Source organism: Lepeophtheirus salmonis, chromosome 8 (genome assembly GCF_016086655.4).
Source record: "Lepeophtheirus salmonis chromosome 8, UVic_Lsal_1.4, whole genome shotgun sequence".
Lineage (NCBI taxonomy): Eukaryota > Metazoa > Arthropoda > Copepoda > Siphonostomatoida > Caligidae > Lepeophtheirus > Lepeophtheirus salmonis.
In genome coordinates, this window is record NC_052138.2 from 15,642,976 (window position 1) to 15,667,337 (window position 24,362).

Here is a 24,362-nt window from a genome sequence, read left to right on the forward strand (position 1 = left end):
GAGCGTGAACATATGGGTGGCAAAGTCTAAACGCTTTCTTCTGAATTTGCAGATAAAAGGCTAATGTAAAGGGTTGATGTCGGGCTATAGGGGCCATATTAACTTTCTTCAAAAAGCACTAGGAAATATTGGTTTAATTTAGGCTTTCTTTCAGTGCCAAGATACCTTTATCGGCTTCTATACTTCTTTTGACATTATAAATCGTCATTTTAATTGTTCCTACAATCTCTAAAAAGTCTAAGTTCCCAGGTAGAAAAATGTTACTGAGGTTATTATTTTTTCCAGTTATTCAAATATCTTTGATCTGACTAATTTTTCAAAAATTAAATATCCGTTTATACAGTTTATTCTTCAATTTATATTACGGAAGAAAAAAATGAAAGCTACGATATGATAAATATAAGGTACCTAAAATTTTTGAGGGCCTGAAAATTTTCCATAAAGTTGATCCTAACCATACGCACCGCAATTAACCAAATTAGACAATTATATGAGTGTCGAATTTATGTAGTCATTAAATATGTATTTGCATTTATTCAATAAATTAATTAATTGGTGGAATTAAACATTGACAAAGGAATTTAAATTAATATTTGTTTACCAAATTAATGAAGTTGGAGCCGGATTCTTATTCTAAATTTAAATTAATGAATATAAAGAGTTTTAATATTCATATTCTTTAATAAATATCACTGAAGACCATATTCAAATGACATTGTATCACACTAGAAAAATACACGTACAAAATTCACAGTCCTAAATATACAACCCCAAGGATGCAATTCCTTTGATTAACTACGTAATGAAGCTTATTGTTTTATTTTTGGACTAGTATGAAGGTTTATGAGACTGACAAATACCACCTTTCTATTCCAATTTCAGATTGCTCAAAGTATACTGAGCTTTACAGTTTTCCTCTCACTCTCCAACGACTCGACCTTTGACTGCCTCCACAAATATTCTCTGGGGCCTACCGCCTCTTCATTTGATACATCAAGGATCATAACGATATGAAAATAACTGATCTAGCCAAATATTATGCTGATGTCCAATATGAATAATCCATCATGTCTAGTGATATTATAATTGATAACGGAGAATTAAGTGATTAGTACTTTTTCATTCAAACCACCATCATACTTGTTTATTTTTCTGTTATCTTAATGTTTATATATTATACTAGTATGAGCCTACCCGTTCCACGGACGTATGGGACGGAGACGCATTTGAAAATCAAATGGTGGAGGTAAAATCATTTAAAAATTCAATTAAATAATGTCATTCATAACTTATGTTTGACTATTTGAATCGAATGTAAATTTATACCAGAACAATAATTAAAAAACCCAAGAATGAAACAAAAAAATTTGGGTAGCCTCCTGGGAAAAAGGTTATGTTTGTCAGAATTACTCCTAAACAGGTATTGTGTACATCGATACTCCCACAGTTACGCATGTTTTGAAGACAACCCAACAAATTGTCAAGACACCAAATAATCAGTAAAAGTAAACTATCAACAGATAGCTACGTAAAAATCCTCTCATTATATATCTAAACCAAATTTATGATAAACAATTTTTTTGATTTTTTTTTGTCACAAATAAAAAGTTTATTTTAATAACCTTTGTAAATTAAACCTATTCAACCCCATGTCAATAAACTAACCTACTCCTAACTTGCCTAAAGTAAAGATCGTTTAATAAATGTACCAACTACATAACAACTTTAAAATTAATTTACCTACAAATACATGAGTATCCTGCGTAATATCCAGTGTTTCAATAGAATGCTTATGAGTTATCTGTATTCATTTGAATTGCAGCAATTCAAGACGAATTAACTGGCTAATACAATCTTCCCTTCACTTCTTATTTTTAATAGTAGATAGAGCTAGAAGAAAACAAAAACTGTTGCTAGGTAGGAAAAACGGAGGAGGAAGATAGATATGTTTATTTTTGTATATAAAATTTATTGGTGATAGTTATTATATCAGTTTAAAAGAATCTTACATTTTCCCCCACTTTTTCATTTTTTTCCTTGAAATTTTCCCCCTACAATTTGTTTCTCTGGCATTGTTTCTTAAAATCATATATAACACATGGGCTTAAACGTACGGAATTTCACACATAGATGGCGATTTCTCTCTTTAAAAAAAAACAACTTATTTATAGTTAGTAGCAGCCTTTAATAAACAGCTGTCAATATTTCATGACAATCTGTTCTTTAGTTTATGAGTTATTGCGCCAAGTGAGATGCTTCTTTTGTTATTTCCAAGACAATGAATCAAAAACAATTAACGTTTTTTAATTTTACAGAGTTTCTTGATGGGAATAAATACCGATCAAGCAGCTAAGCAATGGTTTGAGAAGTGTTATGGTGACTCTGCTCCATAAAGTGAATCAAAAACAAAGCAATAATAATTAATTTAAAAAAGCCAATTTTGAACGAAAAAAAAGTTTTATTTGTTAAGGCTAGGACTTTTCAGCTATTTGTTATATACGACGAGGGATCAACGAGAAATACTACTTCTTTAATTTATGAAAGTATGTAGTAAGACGAGGGAATCGACAGCTGACCACTAAATACATAGGGTTTACTTTTGTATTAGTAACGTAACGCCGTGAAGACTGACACAATTAATTCAGACCGGACTGATAGCACCAACGTCTTTTTATTTTTCTTAGACGGATCCAACACTACTGCCATGAAGAAGGGAATCTTCATCATTTAAAATAGTATTAGTACATGGAAAATGTTGCAAAATTATATTCAAATATTTATGAAATAACTCACTACAATATTTTTGCGTTATGAATATACTTACTCTTTGCTTAAAAATATTTACTATCTAAATTTTATTTTATTATACATTTTTTTTAATAACCCCAAAACTAGGCTGGAATTCATCATCAAGAGAGAGAGAGAGATGTTAAAGCCACGATGATGTATTACAGAATTAACTAAACCGTTTTTCCTTTTTTTTATCTCGAAACTGTTATTATTATATACTTTTTGGTATTAGAATTATGTAGTAGTTATATTATCATTTCCGTATTAGAATTCATGAATAATGCAAAAATATACATATTTTCCTTTAAGGAAACTTCCACTTAGACTAACCTATATACAATACTTCACATCACATATTGCATCTATTTTACTCAAACCCATAAATGTCTTCATATATCTAGTTGTCGTTGTACTTTTGGGACGGATAAAGACAACGATTCCTCATACAATGTAAAGTATGAGGATAACCTTCTTAATATAATCAAACATAATTCTGTTCACAACATTTTGAACAAACTCGGCAAAATTTATTTATTATTTAATATATTATATTTACCCTTTGCTCAAAAATATAAACTGTGCTTATAGTAACACGTACATATGTTTTGCGTTAACATAAAAACAACTCCAATAGAAGGAGATTTTCACCTTGTCTTCTCTGTTTGTTTTCTGTGGCAATATGTTAGTACGGTCCTCTATGATCAAATCTTTTAACTCGAATTACCTTAAAGTTCTATGAACTATGTCTACTGCCGTTACCGTAAAGACTGGACTACCGTCATCTATAGTTAAATATCTTTGAACAAGGATCAAACACCTTAACAGGAGAGAGCGTAATATCAATCTTATAATCGATTAGGCCTACTCCGCAGAAAGAGTCGAGTTTGTTAGAGGTAAGTACTTGGGCTGCGAGAACAACCGAACAACTATGAGGGTCCTTAGATTTATGATCAAATCCGTTGGAAGAAACTACATGGATGTGGTAGCACTTATACCAATTGCCAAATTAAAGGCTGAATTCCTCTACAGCAAATATTATCTAATTAGAAAAAAACCTCTATCAAATCGGATTCATCGTTGTGGCTGTATTAGTTGCTAACCACCCAATCAACAGAAAGTTTTTCACTCATTTACTTTGTGGTGGTGAGCTCCATACGTCATTTACTCACCCACACAACATGAATAGAAAAGTTAATCTCATCTTCAACCCTGTACACAATTTTGGAAATATTTATAACTGCTTCTAAAAGCAAGAATACTCCAGTATTCCCTTGAACTGTCTAGGAGTTAAATCATCGTTTGCTCATATCAAAGAAATCCACCATAAAGGGTCAAGAAAGAGCACAGAAACTACAATCGAAGCAATAGTTGATACTGTGGCTGATCAAGGTCACAAATGGGCAAGCATTCTTGGCAAAATATCACAAATCCTCTTCAAAGTCATGGGCAAAATTTGGTTTCTCAACTCAATGACAACATCCGATAGGAAAGCAGAAAAATATCATCTAAAAACAAGCTCAAATCTAGAAAGGTTGCCAAACTTCAATTTGATACTGTTTAAGTAATGAACATAATTTTTGAAATAATTGATGTAAACTATATTGGTAATATATTGCAGCTTATTTAGTCTTGAATCCTTATTAATTGTCCTATTATGAATAAATATTTCTAAATTTTTACCTATACTATCCGTATTGAAAAACTGTATTAATATATTTTTATTAAAAAAATAACATATTTGTGAACTTTTTCTAAGCCATCCCTTGGAGCGTGCGTTTTCTTGTCTGTTGTCCAGGTGCTCGTCACTTCTACGATAATTGGTTAAGAATTAATATATTAGCTGATCTGTACATTTTTGTCTTAAAAGTCACCACGACGTCTGAATTAACACAGCCCTAGTCTAGATTTTATAGCTACCATAAGATTTTTTTAAATAATTTAAATTATATTTTGTGTGCAACACAACTCTCTTATTATGAGTACATACACAAAAAAACGAAAATATACATACTTTAACTTGAGATTTTGATTTGCATCCATTATGAGCAATGGTTTCAATCCTTCTCAGTGTTATATGTCAAAAAATTTAGAGCTATAAAACCAAGTCTAGGTTGATTTTATATTGTTGTTTATTTTACTTTTCATATAGATAGCTAATTAATTAGAAAGCGTAAAAACGGAATGTATAAATAATAAAAGAAAAATTAAATCGAATATTTTACTTAGTTTTAAAATTTTAGGGATACGTAGTAATGTATCAAAATGCTAAAGGGAACATGGTATTAAGAGAAAGGGTGGGAAACCTTGTTCTATACAGTAAAAAATAAATTTAATATGTTAGTTTAATATTGCATAATTATGAAAATATGTATATTTATTCCAAGATATATATAATTAATTCTCTGAATAAATATTTCATATATCTTATTTGACTTAATAAACTTGATATTATTAGGGGGGAATCCAAGGGCTGATAGTTCTAAGGAGCGATGGAACCCCTCCTTAGACTGGATTGGAACGTATACGGTATATATAAATAATATTAATATACAGAAGTGAAATACTCCATTAAAAAGAGGTTGTGTGACCAGATAACACTTGTTGCACTTATTCGGAGGGAAAATTCAAGTTATATAATACGTAGCTAGGTAAAGCATGGAATTAAAAGCTTAGCTTAGTTTCTATGTTTGAGAATATAAAATAAAAAGAAACTAACTAGCTTAGCTATGAGAGTTAGCCATGAATGGAAGTAGCTATAACAAATTGTAATCGGCCGAGTACATGTTTTTAAGGGAAATTTAAATAAAAGAAAGGGAACGTCAAAACAATTAATTGATTGAGTGGTTTTTTTAAGTCCATTTGCAATATTTCTTTCATATTTCTATTTGAATTTCAAGAAGGAAAAGCTTAAGATGTCTTTGGCTGGAAGTTCGTTAGTGGAGAGTGCTGCTATTTTGTTACATCATTTGGATGAGCTTGTACGGGAAAACTTGTCTCTTCAGGCTCAAAATGAAATCAATAAAAGTAATGTATTCCATGATTTTGTATCTACATATTTGATATTTAAATTATATTAATTTTCTACGGTAGAATTAAATGAGTCCAATGAAGCCAACTCCGGCGAGAGTAGGCGGGAACTGTCTCCAAATTTGGAGGAGTTGGAAGATCGTTACCATGGAATTAGTCATTCGCATAAGGAGCTGGGATTGAAGTTTTCGGGTCTTCAATCCGCGGTGTATGCAGCACAGAAATCCTCCGTCATGGCTCACGTAAAATAATTAAATAAAGATATAATTCCATTTCCCAAATAACTTTCTTCTTCTAGCTTTTAAATATAGTGAAGACGGGAGGGCAAATGAGTCCATTTGCGGAGGATCTGGACCCTGAAGAGGTGAATTACGTTCAAGAATTGATGGACGAGCAGTTGGAGCTCTGCAAAGAAGTTTTTGCCACTCAAGTTGAGATCTTCACCACAGAACTCAAATTATCAAAATCTCGATCAGATCTAGTGAGTAGTTTTTCGAACCTGAAGGAGAGGCATTTACAAATGATCAACTATGAAGAAGAAAATGAGTCACCAGAAGTGAAATGTCATAAAGTATCCAAACTAAAGGATACTCTAAAGGCGGAAGAGGAAAAATTGGAACAAATAAAGTGGGGCATCATTAATTGAGATAATCTTTTTCGGTATATAATTATATTATTTCCTGTTAATAGGTTTTTCGTTTTAAATGTGTTGAACCTTCATCCGTATCTTGGAATAGACATTCAAAGTAGTTATGAATCTCAACAGGAGAAGCTCATTGTGGACTGTGGCAAGAGCTTAGAAAAACTACGTCAAGATGCATACCGTAGAAGTGAGAAGAGGACAATTTCATAATCGAGAATCAATATCAAATAAGAAAACTTGCAAAGAAATTATTTTTTTCTGTAAATTCCATTATATAAATTATAATCTTATTTCCGCAAATTATTGCTCTAAATAATATAAACATATAATATATAATATTTATCGTTACAATTACATTCATATTCACAGCACCGTAGACATGTCAGATATAGGATGAAAGGGAAGCATTTAAGTTTGTACCACTAAGAGGAAGAGCATTGAAATTATTAATATGAACAGAAATCAAAGCTAGTCTCTTCTTCTCGGATCCCTTCTATTCATTCTTGGGTCGCTGCGATTTGACCCTGACTTATATCCTTGCTGATAGCCATAATCGGCGTTTAAGTCCTTCCTTGGATTGTAAACGTCTTCTTGTTGTGGGGACTTATAATAATTTGAGCCGCCCTTTTTCCCGTACATATCCTGGATATCTTGTGAAGGGCTGTATGCTCCGCCCTCACCTGATGCAGGATTGGTGGGAGTAGTTGAATTTTGGCATTTTTGTTGAATTAAATCACGTTTTGGATTGTAAACGTCTGAAGGAGGTTCGACTGGAGTAGTAGATGGTTGTTTATTATGCGTTAATTTTAGAGGAGGTTTATCCGAGTATCGACGTAAACGCGGATCTTGAGAAATCTGAGAGGCAGGAATATGATGTTGATGAATAATTTCCGTGTAGTCCGGTTTTTCAAGCGAAAGAGGCCTAAGTATGTAATCAATAGAAGGTCTACTAAGAATGGAAGCGTCAATTTCTTTGGCCACACCTTGCAACGTATTGGGCTTAAATGGAAGTCCATGTGACGATTCATCTTCTTCATCCTCATCTTCTTGATTCAAAGAGGGTATTTCTAATTCACTAAATGCAGAAATGTCAAGATCAAGAATACGCCTTTCTTTTTCTGCTTCGTCGACAACTGCAGATGATGAAGGAGTATGAACAGGAGAATCTCTTTTCCTAGGATCCCTCCTAGCGCGTGGATCCCTGTTTGCCCGAGGATCTCTCTGTAGTGGAGTTTTAGATTCTTCAGGTTCTTTCACAATCGGTGGAATTAATGGTTGTAGTAAAGGCTCAGGCGCAACTTTATCAGGAACAATTTCAGGCTTATTTTCAGAAGTTTTTGCAGATTCCTCAGCATGATATTCATCATCTTCATTTTCATAATACGAATCATCTTCATTATACTGGTTTTGGTTATAATTATCGGAGTTGTTCCATTGGGGACCATTATTCCATCCACTATTTGATGCATTAGACCCACTTCCACCAAAGAAATGACCTCTTTGATTATAGTTATGTTGTTGGCCTCGACCACTTCTTCCACCTCGAAAGTTATTTCGATTATTGAAACGGCCTCCGCGATTTCCACCACGAAAATCTCCAGAAAATCGAGGGCCATTGAAATTATTATGAGATCTAGGACCATTAAAAGTATTTGGAGGACCATTGTAATTATTGTAAGGGGCGGTGTAACTCTGAGGGCCAGTATTATTATAGCTTTGGTTTGGAGGACCATTAAAGTTTTGATTAGAGCCATTATAATTTTGGTTGGGAGGACCATTATAGTTCTGATTAGGACCATTAAAATTATGATTTGGTCCATTAAAATTTTGGTTTGGAGGTCCATTAAAATTTTGGTTTGGAGGTCCATTAAAGTTCTGATTAGGGGGTCCATTAAAGTTTTGATTTGGAGGACCATTGAAGTTTTGAGTAGGAGGACCATTGAAGTTTTGATTAGGAGGTCCGTTAAAATTCTGATTAGGGGGTCCATTATTAAAATTCTGATTTGGAGGGCCAACAAAGTTTTGATTTGGAGGCCCATTAAAGTTCGGATTCGGACCGTTGAAATTTTGTTTGTGTGAATTACCCATGAAATTAGGACTATTATTAAAGTTACTGTTGGGTCCATTAATAAAGTTACTGTTTCTCCCCTGAAAGTTATTTCCTCCTTTAAATTGTGATTGATGTTGGAATCCTTGATTTAAACGTTTTCCTGGAATGCTAGCAGGTACTGGAGTTTGTTTTATTTCTATGTCTTCTTTCTCATCAGGAGATTCAATTTCAGGTTCGATTTTTCCTTCCCTTTGCTTTTTTAGGAAATTTTGAACTTCTGTACCTTTGAATTTTTCAGAAAAATTAGGACAGCCATAACCAGGAGGAACGATACCAGAAGTATTTATTGGGAAAGGAACTGCTGAAAAATGATTTTGTTTGCCTTCACTGGTTGATGAAGATGATGAATTTTCAGGCTCAGTTTCCCAGCGCGATTTTCGTTTCCTCTTCACCTCATCTTCTCTCTTCTCTTCAGAACTTTTACTCATTTTTGTTTCATCTAATTCATCAACTTCCATTTCATTATTAATTTCCTTAATTTTTTGCTTATCCGTATTATCACTTTTCTCACTAGCGGTGTCTTGAGATAACATATTCTCATTTTCTGATTCTTCTAAATTAGATTCAGAATCTTTTTTTTGATGAATCATCAAGCCAACCTTTATTTTTAGCCTCGACATTAAACACTACAGATGCAGCCACTTCACGGGTCAACCGTGGAAATTCGCCTAGAATTTCTTTGGGCGCAGATTCCAAATGCTGAAAAGTTAAAAATAAAATTATTTATTAATGAAATAAATAACTTACTAGTAGAACTTACTTTAAGAAGAATTCCTCGTGTGTCATCTGAAAGCGGTTCATGACTAAATTTGCAGGCTTCAGCAGAATCTACACATTTGTTACCAGTATGAAAATATTTACATGGAAACTCCTTGTGTAAATAGAGACATTTGTCGCGTTTTGCACATCTTTCGAATAAGTAGAACTTACATAGTTCCATCATCTTAGGTGGAACGGCATCATGGGAGTAAAGACAGTTTTCAGCAGTCTAAAAAAAGGATAAAAAATTGAGATATTATGCTATGAAGTTAATATATCAACCAATATACATGCGATATTGCCTGGAACAAACATTAACTTAAGTATGATCATGATTATTTCCTGACAATATAATCATCCAAAGTGGTGCTTTTACTTTAAAAATAATTTTAAATATTTCCTTTTAAATTGATAAAATCATAAGATAAATTAATATACCTTTTGGCATTTCCCTTGCATAAACATTTTGCAAATCTCATCAGATTTCTTTTTTCTAGGATTTCTTCTAGGGTTATTAATGGCTCTACCCCGTTTTATATGTCCTTTTTGGTTAACTAAATTAGTTCTCCTAGAAACATGATTGGAATTGTTTCTTCTATCACGACCCCCAATATGTTGATGAGATTTACTCATTAAACTCATTGGAGGCCCATTTGATGAGCCTTCTTCATATTTAAATCGTTTAGGGGGGAACATCCAGCAGTATATACTCCCATTTCTTCGTCATCACCAGATTCTTCTGGTGTATAATCCTCCTCTTCTTCCTCCTCCTCGTCCTCATCATCATCATAATAACTATCTCCAGCCATTTGTCTCTCTAAAATTTTTAATTGCTCCTTCAGCATTCTCTTTTTCTCCTCATCAGCATCTAATGATCTTTTGAGACTTTTTTTATTTTCTTTAATAGGTTTTTTGGGGTTCTTCCTTGACCTGGGGTTGTGGGGGAGGTGGCGGAGGAGGAGGCAATTGCTCCTCTTCCTCATCATCTTCGATTTCACCGTCTTCCAAGTCTTCTAAATCCTCATCCTGAGGAGGCTTTAACTTTTCGTCCTCTATTTCGCTCATAATGGTCATTTGAAATCACTGAAAAGGAGGAAAATGTAGGCATTTCCATCAGATTGTTAGCATATGTCTAGTAAAAACTCATATACAGTAATAATATACATAATAGCATCGCATCTTAAAGAATCTCGTCATATCATAATAAGGAAGTGGGGTTTCTAGAGAAATTGATGATAAATATTTTAAATTCACCTCATTAAAATCACGCGACTCTCACTGTTATTATACGAAAGATAAATTATAATTAATTAAGAATTTTTTCATTAATATATGTTAAATATATCAAAATGAGTGTATCCACAAAGGGCATTTTTCTCTCTGGAAAAAAATCTAAAATGGCGCTTAGGTCCGTTCCAAAAAAAATTGTAGAGAAAAAATAAAAGGAAGGAAGAGAAAGGGAAATAAATTTTTAAAAACTGCGTAGAGTCTTTTGACCATTCAACAATATCAGGAATTATATCCTTAAATAGGTGCCCATAATTTAGCCCAAATATAATATTACGCTAAAGATATCTAAAAATAAATATAGCACCAAAGTTGCAAGAGAAAATGCACTTCTAGGCTCTCCAACCCCATTATTAACATGAATTTGGCTTAATAGAGTATTAGAGATATTTAGAAAATCTGAAAGGAAATGATATTCGTTGTATGTTTCGAATACGCAGCCAAAATGAGACATAGAAATTAAAACACTTAATATAACTAAAGAACAATGAAATAATCAATATCATTTTTCCGTTCAGTTTTTCTAGATTTCCAAGACAAGACGAAGGAAGTTTCCATAATAATTATGAGCTATCATGCCACCCAATATAACACAACATATCACTTTCTCTGTTACACAAGAATAATTGAAACATTAGGGCTCAATTAAAGGCTACTAGGAAGGCAAGCCAAGCCATCTTTTGAGAATAAGAGTCATTAAATAAATGCCTATACAAAAATATACAATCTAAATTAAAATTCAGATTTCATATAATTACCGTTGACTGTAATAGTGAATCTACTCATTAAAAATATCCAGTTAACATATATAATATTATAAAAGAAAAGCTTTTAAATCACTAGAAGAGAGATGGGGATTCTTTTCAAAATTGATATGAAGCAGTGTTGAGTTGGGAATGAATTATTAAGATTCGTATGAAAAAAAATGTTGTGATAAAGAAAAAATAACATGTCGAGTGATTATAAAAAGGAAAAAAGCGGCGGGGTCTAGATCACATTTAGCCAGGAAAGAAAAAAAAAGGAAGATGAGACAGAGAGATAGAAGGAGAGAAAGAGAGAGAAATAATAATAAAAAAACGAAGGAAGGGCAAGTTATTGGCAGACGGAGGGCCGTTCCAAAATTTAAGAATGATATACGTACAGGACAAGATCCAAAAAATTCACATAATTATTACTAGAAACAACATCACCAATTTTGCCCCTCCCAATCCTCATACTTACAAAACTAGACAAGATACATTTTCATTGATATATAAAAAATAAAATAAAATGAATAGGAAATAGCGAAACATAGCATAGGGGCCAGAACGAGATGCTCACAGATACATAAGTTTCATCCAAGATAAGCAGTATACCTTCTTCATCAGTAACATTAAGAGAGAATTCTCTAATTATAGAATCTTAATGATATTTTGTTTGATAAGCAAAATGTGCACTTCAATAATAGTAACCTTTTTTCAGTCGAATTGATCATTCATGTATGTTTGAAAGTAATATGACGACAGAGTAGTAACTTAAAAAGTGAGAGAGGAATAGAACAATAACAATAAATAAAAAAAAAGAGAAGAGAAGAAACAGGGGGGGGAATGCTACAGACTATGTACAACTTCTAGCTCTTGTTCTGCTGCTATTCGCTCAAGCTTGGAAGAAGAAGAAAAAAAGAGAATAAAAGAATTAAAATTTAGAGGGGATCCCTGCCTATCAAGTTAGGTAGTAGTCCAGCCCGACCATGAAGCGCCCTTTAGCTTTTTTATTCGTGTTACTAAAAACCATGCTCTATTAACTCCGTTTGTATGATGACTTATCATTCAATTAAAAGAGTCTATTTAAATAAATCCGTGTATTAATATTATAATTATATAAATGATTGATGCGCCTCATCCCTCTAAAATCACAAATCATCTTACCAGGCAGTAATGGATTGTCCTCACTTAGATTTTTCCTCCCTTTTTTAAGTCAATTGAATCAATTCTTCTTTTCATCATCAATGTCTGAATTTTTAATAACTCTTATTAATCATAAAGACTTACTATTTTAAGAAGATGCTACGAAATGGCCATGGATGAAATTATATTTATAAAAGTTTTTTATTAATATTTGATTGTTATACTATGCCTCTTTAAACAAAATAGTTGGATTGACTGAGTAGAGTCCTTCAAAATAACATAAATATTTCACACTCAAGTGACAATTGCATCATTTTTTTTTCTTTAATTCTCCTCTGCTACTAAAATTGAGGCTTGTGAGCGATCAGGAAAATAATAACGATCCGATCAAAAATTGCGTTCATAAATTCACTGCGATATAACGATCAAGGTCATTTGCAATCAGCGATCCGATCAATTTAATTGCCATCAAATTCAAATATACAATTTCTTTAAATCTTTAACTAAACCTATAAATGTACCTTTTTAAGTGAAATAAACGATTTATACATCTTTTTCAAATGTAATTATTTACAATATTTTACTAGGTATATTAAAAAAATATATATAGGTATGTAGAAAAAAACTAAAATATAGTCTGCCGGCGAATATTTAAAGTATCTACATAAATCATTTCTCCTCTAGCTCTTGACTTAACATTAACAGGAGTTGCTTCTCAAAATTGTCGTCTCTCAGCCTCTTTCTAGTCCTCCTCAGGATCTGTTTGGCCTTGGAGAACAAACGCTCGCTACTAGCACAACTGGGAACCACAACATTGTATCTTTGAAATACCTTTTTTGACCCTCCGGTAGGCCAATATCATTTCCAGACCTTCAGAGTCATCAACCAGGTATCTTTCTACTTTCAACATGGTCGTATCCATCTTTGTGGGACGTTTGGTGAAGAAATTACTCTCTTTCTTCAAATCTTGAGACAGCTCGCTGGATGGCTGATCTTCAAATTAGTTGGTCTCCTCAAGAAGGAACTGTTTTGCATTTTCTTGAGGCTCTTCAGTAAGAAAAGCTACTTTGAATTGAGGGAGATGAGCTGAGGTGACCATCATCTTCCTCATTTCAAAGAAGTTTCCGAAGCGTTTGTCAATCCCGACTACTAAGGCGTCGACCAGGGGCTTGTATTTCTCGATAATGTCCCTCTCCTGGTACAAGTATGAATTGATTTTGCCCCATGTGAGAGTTAGTTAACTTAAAAAAAAGGAGAGTTAAAGATTTATTTATTATAACATAATTTCTTCTACCTCTATTTTCCCAACTTCTAAAAGTACCCAAATATTGATGCATCTACGTTTTGTCAAGAAAATCCTGTTTACACATAGTTACCCTCTCCTTTAAAAAATAGTAATTTTAAGTGAATCTCTTACCATAAACCCTTCCCCCCTCTTTAGTAATTGCAGTGCCAAAAAGTTATATTTATAAATAAAGGGCGAAATCAGTTCGCACGATATATTTAAGAATCGTGACCAAGTCAAGAACAAGGTTAACTAGTTCGAGACGAAAATCAAGACCGAGACTAAGACCAGTATTTTTTAGTTTGAGACCAAGACCGAGTATATTAGACTCAATAACAAGACCAAAACTTTGATTTGTTGAGACCAAGATGAGACCAAAACCATAAAAACACAGTCTCAAGAGCAGTCTTAAGACAAAGACCGGTCTTGAGAACCACAGCACTATTACATGATATGTAATTTTGTACAAATTGATCAGATCGCAATTTTTTTGCTATTTCTGTTGCAATATAGCGATATAAAGATCAGGACCGATTTTGATACTACGATCAGCGATATTATATCACCATGTCCCAATTGATCACCAATCCCAAAAAACTCAATCAACAAGCCTGCTAAAATTGTGTTTAATTTAACTATATTTTTATACTTTTTCGACCCGTCGATCCATCATCTAAATTATATAGCTAATTATTTTTACAAATCCCATAGATACAGAGTTTTGTCATCTTTAGAACAACTAATAATTAATAGCGCATATTTTTTTGTATAAATAGTTTCACTTGAGGATTTTTCAAGGGTTTGCTGCTGTGATTTCATCAATAATTAGTCAGAAAACTAGATAAAGAAGAAGCTGATAGCTTGCTCTCGTCTATTCATGACGTCACAAATGATTAATTATACTTTGTATTAGTGATAGGACGATTAATCGGATTTTTATTCCAATTCTTATTTATTACTTTTCCAAGTTATGAAAAAAAAAAACCCCCCCCCCCCCAAAAAAAAAATCATATTTAAAAAAAAAAAAAAATTCGGAACTTTCTTTCAAAAAAATCCAAAAACCAAACCCCTAGAATATCATCTTGTGGATACCCGTGATAGGAAAATTGTATTTTTTAACTATTATTTAAAATATCACAGAAACGGAATCGGCATGGGAAACGCTAATTTTTGCTAGAATCGCAAAAAAATGGACATCAGGATTTTTTTCGAAATCGTCACATCACTACTTTGAATGCAACTTATACGTCTTTGGTTTAAGATTATACATAATTAAAAAAGATAAAATTGATTTTCTTTACTCCTCTTGGTATTAAATTATACTTTTTCCAATATAAATTTGATCAATATGATCGAAAGGTAGGTAATTATTTTGGATTCTTCCAATATCTTATCTTTTATCCACTATTTGTTTCTCTTTCTGGATTTTAATCTAAGCCATGGGATTGTGTGAACAATGTCAATGACAATATCAATTATAAACTCTCATTGTCCTCCTAAATAGTGTAAAGGAAATGTAATGGAGGATAAATAAAATGTCCTTCCCTAGCTAGAGGAACAAAATTCTAGCTTTTCCTATATCTTGGCATTTAATAGAGGGGCATTTTCAGTTCTAGTCCCATTATTGCTAATAACATGTCTTCTTTTTAGGATCATAAATTTTAATTGTATGTCATAGGTAGTATAATAGTCATTGATATATTATAAACCCCTTTACTGATGGCATTTGCTCCTCCAAAATTGTAGACTTACCGAGTCTATCTAAATTATTATTGGAGTTTTAGGTGCCATAATATCTTATTTGATTCATCATTGTAATTGTATGTATACAATAATATATATTTAGATTAAACACGCGGTTATCAACCTCGGAAAAAGTTATGTTTCAGGGATATACAACTATGTATATTTAATCTATTATTGATATGGGGAAAGATAAATCTCGATCATCATTCTCCTATGACTTTCAAATTAAACAATTATGTATTCAACCGAAAACATTCGAGTCCAATGGGTTGATTTTGCAAATCAAATGATTAGTATGGAGATTGTAAAGCATTGGCCGTAACACAAATAAAATATATACCTAAAGGCGGGTTACCACATCCATCAAGATTTTGTAAATATACATGTATAAGTTTGGAACACACCAATAAACTGTGTATTTTTAAAGACTTTTTTATAATCATAAATATTATAATCTTCAAATCTCAACAATTCTTCATATCAAAATCAAGAGGTTCTGTGATTTAAAATGAACCCCCTTTTAGAGGAGAGAAAATGCCACAAAAGATAAATTTTGGGAGCACTTTAGTTACTCATATTCCAAAATTTATTTATGATATGATACCAACTTTGATATATACATAACTCTAGCTTGTAAGAATATGCCACACAATTTAAAATGTAAATATTTGTATTCCTAATGACTAAAAGAATTTAAAAGAAACCTTCAGATCCTTTATTTTAAAAAGATAATGATCACATTCGATTAAAAAAGCAAGACTATTTTATCTACATATTTTAAAAGTCATTATACTCTTTAAAACTAACCAAAAGAAATAATCCCCTGCAATAAATGAAATTACATACCAGAATAATTATGTGGCCCCTCAACACAAAAGCTAGCTAGACTGACTTTTCTCAAAATTGAGTGTAGATTACATATTTTGTATTCTTCCACGAATTATAGTTATACAAAAGTAGAAAAAAATAGTTGACAAAATAAACGACCAATCATAGTCTATGACGTCACTAATACTATAATTTTCAATTTGATGTATCGTACCGACTGCTGGGTAAGAAAGACAGATTTTGACAAAACACGCAACCACTCATAGAAAATGACGTCAATATTAAAAAGCGTGGTGGAAGTCAAACCTAAGTTGTACACGCGTTATCGTCTATGTAACCTTGTATTTCTATTAATCTCGACTTTTTTCAATTTTTCCCAAAAATCTAAAAACCTACCACAACCAAAAAAAAAAAAAAAAATCTGCAGATGCCCTTGAATATATATATACGAAGTCAAAAAAGTTAATTGGGATTTTCTCCTTTTCGTAAATTTATTCAAAATAGTTCTGATGTTGATGCAGCACATATATGAATATTATTGTATTTCTGAGTCTATTTTAAGAAGCTTTGGAGAAACAACCTTTCATATCAAAATGTTTGAAAAATATTTTATTTGTTATGGTATTAAAAATGATTGAAGATGCAATTGAATCTTTGAATTTACAATCTATATAATATTAATATCAAACATATACTATTATTTTCCCCTTTTGGGGGAAGGGAAATGCATTCATACTGCTAGGCTGCTTGGAACAGACCAACAAATCTCCATACTAATCAGTTAATTTGGTTTAATGCCAATAATCAACGTTTTTTTTTTAAATATGTGCTACCAAACTCATAACTCTAATATTACTAGGACACTAGGAGCGTAGCTAACTTTCGTCATTTGAGGGGAGGGGGGTTAGGCCCAAAAATTATCAACACCGTAATACAATTACTCAGAGCATTAGTCCACTCAAGAAATCCTGAGCTAACTCTCGCTCAATTAAAATGAGCGGCGCTTTTTTTTTGCCCTTATAGGAGTATTTGAATTTGACAACTCTTTTTGATTGCAATTAATTTCCTCAAATTTACATTTATTATTTATTCCAAAAAATGAATAGAAATAAGGTACAAGTATAAATAAAACTTAAGATCAAAAATTATATTTAAAATTTAAAAACTCCATAAAATGATTAATCCAATGTTTTAACTATTAAACTTTTATTCATTGACAAAATTTTTTTGTTTTAAAGTTTTCATCTTTTAAACTCTGACATCTATCCTTAAATAGTATCTTTAAGAAAATACTCTCTCAACGGTAGGTGAGGACAGTAGTTTATAAATCAGAAGGTAACATTTGTGCTTGATTAGATCTAACGGCAATTCTGTCAAATATTCAAATATCTTTGAATAACAATTATTAAATTGATAGAACTCACATTACCACATGCAAATCGGATAATATCAAGTGCTAACGTGTAGGGGTTCCCAAGCAGTGTGTCTTGAGGCAAGTTCAAGCGTGCTGCATGACTTGTAACGGCCATACATTATTTGCAATACCTTATAATAATCCAAATAATTGGTTTAATTGAAATAGGTATGTTATAAATTATTATTTGTCTTTTGATGTGCCTCGGGCACAGTTTTTTTTGGGGAACTACTGTCTTAGGATAAATGTTATTACTAGGTTCCGTGCACTTTCATATAGTTAAGCCTGATAATTAGTCTAAGCTGGAGCACAGGATTATCAAGTTTTTAAACTTATTTTTGCGTAAGATTTTGAGATCTTATGTCAAAATACTATAAAAATATACTGAAAATCATATTTCAGTTGGTAAAATTCGTTTACAAAAAAGTAAAGATTTATCTTCCGAAGTAATCTCCACTCACGAACGAGTTGGCGGTATCTCTGAAGGAACTGATGTCTGATTCTTCTTAAGAGTCCCCAGCTACATGGCATGAGAGGCAAATTCGTCAACAAGAGCCACAGAGACAGCATAGAAAAAATATTCTAGCTTATCTTGAGACATAACTTCAACCATGTTTTCCTGCAATCTTTACAATTATTCCTTAGACTTTAACTCTCAAATTTTTGATGTTATCTCATAAGATACAGAAACAGAAAAAAGTTAATATAAATGAACTAAAATTTGAGTGATTTTATCGTTCTTCTGAAATGGCGAACGCGCTCCCGCTCAAGAATTTTGAACGCCGCTCACTAATTCTTTGTAATAACTTATATAAATAGGTTCATTTTATACATACATATATCTGATTAAAAAAATTGGGGGCTTCAGAAACTTTTGGGAGCTAGCGACGCCACTGCTCCATACCCTTTAAAATTCTGCAAACGACCCTGAAATGTAATCCATATAGACTCACTTTTGTGTAAAATTATTCTAGCTTGTAATGTATTGACGGACTACATTTATTATATATATTTACAATGATCTTTGTGTTATTACTTATTATTGTGACTCAATTTAAATTCTTTGTCTTGTAGCTTTACAAAGATTAAATATAGAGCAATTAATTATTATTGAAAAAAATAAAAGTGGGATCAAATGAAACAGACACTACTACTTTCTCAAGAGGTCATGATGTATGGAAATAAAATATTATGTTATCTAATTGAGTCATATAAATTTAAAAAAATTATAATACGTCAGTCATACCTGGAATCAAATGGGCTTTCTTGTTAAGATAATTGAAGATGGTTAAGGCATTGATGATACATTACTCGATCATTCATAAGTGAGGAAAATAAGATCTAAATATGTTATCTTCCTAAGATGATAATGACGTGTTTCTAGCTTTGTCAATAATTTTTCGCAAAAGAACTCAAAATTCGGAAGTAAGGGTGATAATGAAAGATATTATTTCGTATAATTTTTGTAGGAGAGTGGGTAGCTATCATCCCCTGGACTCTATCGTCTATTTATCTTTAGCTTTATATGATCGACTCTACATACAAAACATTTAATATTATTTATATGCATGTTGAGTTGGTCGTTGTTTGAAACTAAAAAGGAAAAAGAATGAGGGTGGATTGAGAAAAAGGCGCTAGAAAATAACTGATTGTTGACTGTGAGTGAGTGTGTTGATGAGGTACGTATGTGTGTACAGATTTCAAGATAACGAACATTGTTGTGTTACTGTTAAATTAATATAAATGTTATTGTTGTAACATTGACTAATTTTGTTATTAATTATTATTAGTTACCATGAAGGCTTCGTAAATTCTCTATGTTAAGCAGCAATGAGTCAAAGAGCTGGAAGATACATTAAGGAGGTGTTTGGTGTTCAGGGAGATCCAGACCTATGGGAAGATCGTAGAAAAAGACTTGCTCTTAGAAAGTATGGTGGCCTTAAATCAGACATTGAAGCCGAGCTTAATCAAGTACATTCTTTTTACAACTCTTAATTAATTCATATCTAACAATTAACAAATAAACGATCATTATTTTTGTTATCCTCTCTAGGATGAAACAGATGATTGCCCTTCTCCCTCAACCAAGGGATTTTTTGCCAAAACTGTTTGGGATCAAGTTAAGCTTGGACGAATTACTCCCTTTGGATCTCGCACCAAAGATCCTTCCAAGGCCGAATCATCTTATGACATCTCTCACTCGTAATTTCAAAAAATAATGGAAATAACATATATATTAATATATTATCTGTTTTATTTTAGTATCAACGACTCAATCGATACCGGAGGAAATTTTAATATACAACTTCATGATATAAATCCTCTTCCTATTGAACGACACTATCAAAGAACCAAATTTGCTCGTGTAGTTTCAAGGACTCGACGAACGATTGATGAAACAGATGATTTCCGTCCATATTTCACTTATTGGATAACTGCTACTCAATTTATAATAATGGTTATTTCTATTTGTTTATATGGCATTGGAAATTTTGATGTTACCCTTTATGAGAGAGTTGGACTTGTCCTCACCGAATCTCTGACGCTTGATCAGGTTAACGTTGCTGAGCCTGGAAATATTTGGTTTGGACCTCGTCCAGCGGATCTTATTCATTTAGGAGCAACTTTTTCCCCGTGTATGAGGGTTGATGAATCTATTATGGAAGAAATTGCTAAGGATAGGAAAAATGAAAAAGCTAATAGTGGATGTTGTATTCGGAATGATAATTCTGGTTGTGTTCAAACAACCAGAGATGCATGCTCGACTTTACTATCTACTTTTCATTCTTGGACTGATGGTGAAGGACCCGAAGGGCGTATCTATGGACCAGTTTGTGGACAAGATCCTAGATTTTGTGTTTCTCCTAGTTCAACGGCAGCTCATATTTGGCCAGGTATTATTGATATTACAGTTAAGCTATTTTTAATATGCACAACTCACAAATTTATCCATATATAGATGATATAAGCCGTTGGCCTATTTGTCATAAAGCTTCTAGGACAGACATCGGACATCCACCTCACATGACGTGTGAATTGATAGGTAGACCTTGTTGTGTTGGTATTCATGGCAAATGTGAAATACGAACCGAGGAGTATTGTCGCTGGGTTCGTGGAACATTCCATTTAGAAGCCAACTTGTGTTCTCAGGTTTCTTGTCTTCAAGACGTTTGCGGAATGTTACCATTTATTAAATCAAATAAACCTGATCAGGTAACTTAAGTCTTAATTGATAATTAATTAAATAACTATTACAAACACTAATTCTTTGAATTATTTCTAGATTTACAGGGTTATGTCCTCACTTTTCATTCATGCAGGAATAATACATTTTCTTATAACTTTATGTGTTCATTTATATTCAATGCGAGATCTTGAGAAGATGTGTGGTCCTACACGCATGGCAGTTATATACTTTGGATCTGGCATAGTTGGAAATCTGGCGTCAGCCATGTTCGTTCCATTTAGGGCTGAATCTGGTCCATCTCCCTCATTGTTCGGTCTACTAGCTTGTCATATAGTGGAGATCATGCAAGCCTGGAGTTATCTCAGACGCCCAGGGTTAGCTCTTCTTAAATTTAGTGTAATAACTTTCCTTCTCATTGTGATTGGATTTGCGCCTTGGATAGATAATTATGGACACATTTTTGGATTCATATCGGGTTTTTTCCTCTCACTTGCCTTTTTACCTTATACCGCCTTCAAGTTAAATCTGCATCGACGCGTGGCCAGTGTCGTGTCTGGAGTGGTTGTGTACATCCTTATGTTAGTTGTGCTACTAGTTGTTTTTTATGTTATACCGTTTTTTGATTGTGAGCTTTGCAGATATTTGAGCTGTATACCGTTAACCTCAGACTTTTGTAGTGTACAAAATATTAATTTGAAAAAAGATAAAGGAATAATTCTCTAATAACTCTTCACGCAATCCCTAGAAAATACATACATACATTAATATTATAATTTTACATCGATATGCTCAAATACAGGAGCCTAATGCATTTAAACCAAAGATCCTTAATTTTATATGATTTTTATATTTTAAGAAAATAAATAATAATATATTTTAAAAAAATTATCTTGGATAAAGAACGTCATAATGTCCTGGACGATACAATAAATGTATTTTAGGCATAGAACCATCAGGGAAGTCGTGAGGAGAGGCTTCTTTGTTAGATCCTCGATCCAAATACAATATTCTTACATTTATGGAAGTAGCGGCCGTGAGGGCTATCACATGAATATGATCCGACTCTCTAAACATAGTTTCAACCTCAGACTTGCAAAAGTCAACAACAGTTTGATCTCCTTCCATAAAATTCTGGTAGAAATCGGCGTCTTTTTGTAGTTGCATTGAAGTTAGAAGTCTTAGAAAGACAACGATGTAGTCGGAAACACCCTGAAATAATAAAGGAGAATTGTCAAATTCACATTAGATGTGTTTTAAGAGAGGATGTCTTATACCTGATCATTAAACATGTTGACAAGTTCCTTATGATCTATAGTTTCTAATTTGTCAAGAGCCTCCATGAAGTTATCATAAAAGTCTTCAAGAACTGTTTCAGAAGGAAAGCCCAAAGTAGCCATAATGTCCTTGCTTGGTTTAATAATCTAAGAAAGTTGTGTAAGAAAATAATAGAGATGACTTTGAAGAGCTGTACAAACAAATTAACAATACCTCCTTGAATCGTTTAAGTTCCTCCGGATCCTTGAGAAGGATTTCGAAGTATCTAAATCCTAGTGCTCTGAAGAAGCAATTTCCATCAGGACGTGTCCGGCGAAAGCCAAAATAATCTCCCTTGAGATTATTAGCCTTTTGAGAAAATAGTGGATCATGGGAGAACTCTGCTTCCAGTCTTGAAAGCTCCTCAACATCTTGACCCACTAGATCCGTATGCTCAGCGATTTCCTTGTAAATGGCCTCCTTCTGGGCCACTATCAGATCATCACGGTTCTCAGAGATTTCCTCAGACATACCGGTTTTTCTCCTTCAATAAATAATGAGCTCAAGACTAGTAGTTCTGAATTCACCAAAGGGATGCAGACTCAGTCATTCAGAATCTGAAGGGTTCATAAGCATCAACAAGCGAATCAGTGGGACAAGACAACTGACGAGTCTCCTAACTTTTTCCAGATTCCCAATTCTAAAGCTAAGCAAGAGAGAGAGAGAGAATTAAAGAATGATCAGGCAGAGGAGAGCGTAAGCAGGCCTTAGTCCAAGAGAAAGAAAAGTATGGTGGTGACAAGGATTTTTCTTGGCTGCTTGGCCTACTTAGGCAGAGAAAGAATAAATATTCTGATCTTGAGATATTTGATTCAGCTGTTATGTTTGTTCTACTGGTAGATTTTATGTTAAAATCAGGAAGAAAAAATATATGGCTGTTTCGGCAAAATACTATTTTGTAAGGATACCAAACTTAACAGCTGAAAGCAATTAAACATTCTTTCCCATATCTTGTCAGTTGTCATCTCTATATTTTCTTACTCTATGGCAAAAGCTAGAATTGTATAAAATATTACGTACCGCTATGTAAAAATATAAGAAACCGAAAAATGACATAGTAATCCCAAGAATTTGAAGAATGTTTTGGAGGAGAGCAGCTTAACTGTCATTACTTTTTAGCTTTTTACTCCTAGACTTGGACAATAAGTTCTTGAAACAATGATATTATTAGAACTCATTGTTTAATTTTTCCCCTATATAAGACCACAAATGAAGATGAGCAATGAAGTAAAAGGACTACAGTCAACAGCTGACTCAATTATCTGTCCAGTCCTTCTCTCTATTAGTATTAATCCTTGGCTGAAGAAATAAAACAAAAATCCAACTCCTCATAGGAGAAGGACATATAGAATTTTTTCATTTGACGCCAACATTGTTCATGTTGGCCATTTTGGGGCCTAAACGATCAAGTTGTATAACAATGAAAATCCGTTTTTCATTCATATTAAGGAAAATAGTGAACTATGGCACAAATAAATAAAAAAACCTTACTGCCTATAAAAAATGTTTCCAATATTGCCTATTTTTATTATATTTCTAACCTTAAAATGTATTAAAAATATGTAATCAGTAATACTTGGTTATACAATCTTATTTCAGTATTGTCGATAAAATTTAGAATTAGTAATTACAATGGAAAGGATAAGATATTTTTCTCTAATTGTCCTACTTTTTTCGTCCCTTATCGATCAAAAAGAATAGTTAAATCGTAAATTTTTAGGGATTTTCAGTACATATTAAATACTTTGATTTAATTCAAATATCAGTGTTTGTCATTTGCATCAAGTAGTATTCAATGTAGATGTAAGTCTTTTTTTTATTCTTAAAACCATTTGATGAAGTTACATTATGATTTCTAGGAAATTTGTCCATTTTATATATTAAAAATATAAACTTTGAGCCTGCAAAATGGTTTCTCCTTCAATTATGATACAATGTATGATTATAATTTATAAGTGATAAGATGTAGTGTTGTATCTGTCTAAAAAGACTTAAACCCTATTAGTCCAGTCCAAATAAAATTTGTCAGTCCAAGGCATTGGTCTTTTACCACAATAGCTAAAGTGACATAGTTTCTAACTACGTT

The 24,362-nt window shown here is 32.7% G+C and overlaps 4 protein-coding genes across 9 annotated transcripts; 2 read left to right on the forward strand and 2 right to left on the reverse strand.

Annotated features, from left to right (window-relative positions):
* Positions 1–5,541: 5,541 nt before the first annotated feature.
* On the forward strand, positions 5,542–6,796 carry LOC121123083 (uncharacterized). Its single transcript, XM_040718166.2, has 4 exons — positions 5,542–5,814; positions 5,881–6,059; positions 6,116–6,444; positions 6,508–6,796. The coding sequence occupies exons 1-4, from the start codon at positions 5,703–5,705 to the stop codon at positions 6,668–6,670; spliced, it is 783 nt and encodes a 260-aa protein (XP_040574100.1). The 5' UTR covers positions 5,542–5,702; the 3' UTR covers positions 6,671–6,796.
* Positions 5,806–19,160, reverse strand: LOC121123085 (uncharacterized). 6 transcript variants are annotated; one of them, XM_071890592.1, is made up of 4 exons: positions 19,022–19,160; positions 9,768–10,412; positions 9,331–9,558; positions 5,806–9,269 (listed from the first exon to the last, which is right to left on the reverse strand). In XM_071890592.1, the coding sequence occupies exon 4, from the start codon at positions 9,188–9,190 to the stop codon at positions 6,929–6,931; it is 2,262 nt and encodes a 753-aa protein (XP_071746693.1). In that variant the 5' UTR covers positions 9,191–9,269; positions 9,331–9,558; positions 9,768–10,412; positions 19,022–19,160; the 3' UTR covers positions 5,806–6,928. The 6 variants fall into 6 exon arrangements, with proteins under 6 accessions (XP_071746693.1, XP_071746694.1, XP_071746689.1 ...); XM_071890593.1 differs by lacking the exon at positions 19,022–19,160 and adding an exon at positions 12,524–12,761; XM_071890588.1 differs by lacking the exon at positions 19,022–19,160 and adding an exon at positions 11,972–12,139.
* Positions 19,161–19,357: 197 nt separating this feature from the next.
* On the forward strand, positions 19,358–21,847 carry LOC121123081 (inactive rhomboid protein 1). Its single transcript, XM_040718165.2, has 6 exons — positions 19,358–19,454; positions 19,566–19,746; positions 19,829–19,977; positions 20,038–20,669; positions 20,735–20,988; positions 21,059–21,847. The coding sequence occupies exons 2-6, from the start codon at positions 19,606–19,608 to the stop codon at positions 21,683–21,685; spliced, it is 1,803 nt and encodes a 600-aa protein (XP_040574099.1). The 5' UTR covers positions 19,358–19,454; positions 19,566–19,605; the 3' UTR covers positions 21,686–21,847.
* LOC121123084 (ubiquitin thioesterase otubain-like) lies at positions 21,790–22,912 on the reverse strand. The gene is made up of 3 exons (XM_040718167.2): positions 22,451–22,912; positions 22,237–22,383; positions 21,790–22,171 (listed from the first exon to the last, which is right to left on the reverse strand). Exons 1-3 carry the CDS (start codon positions 22,745–22,747, stop codon positions 21,848–21,850), a joined length of 768 nt encoding a protein of 255 aa, XP_040574101.1. The 5' UTR covers positions 22,748–22,912; the 3' UTR covers positions 21,790–21,847.
* Positions 22,913–24,362: the final 1,450 nt, after the last annotated feature.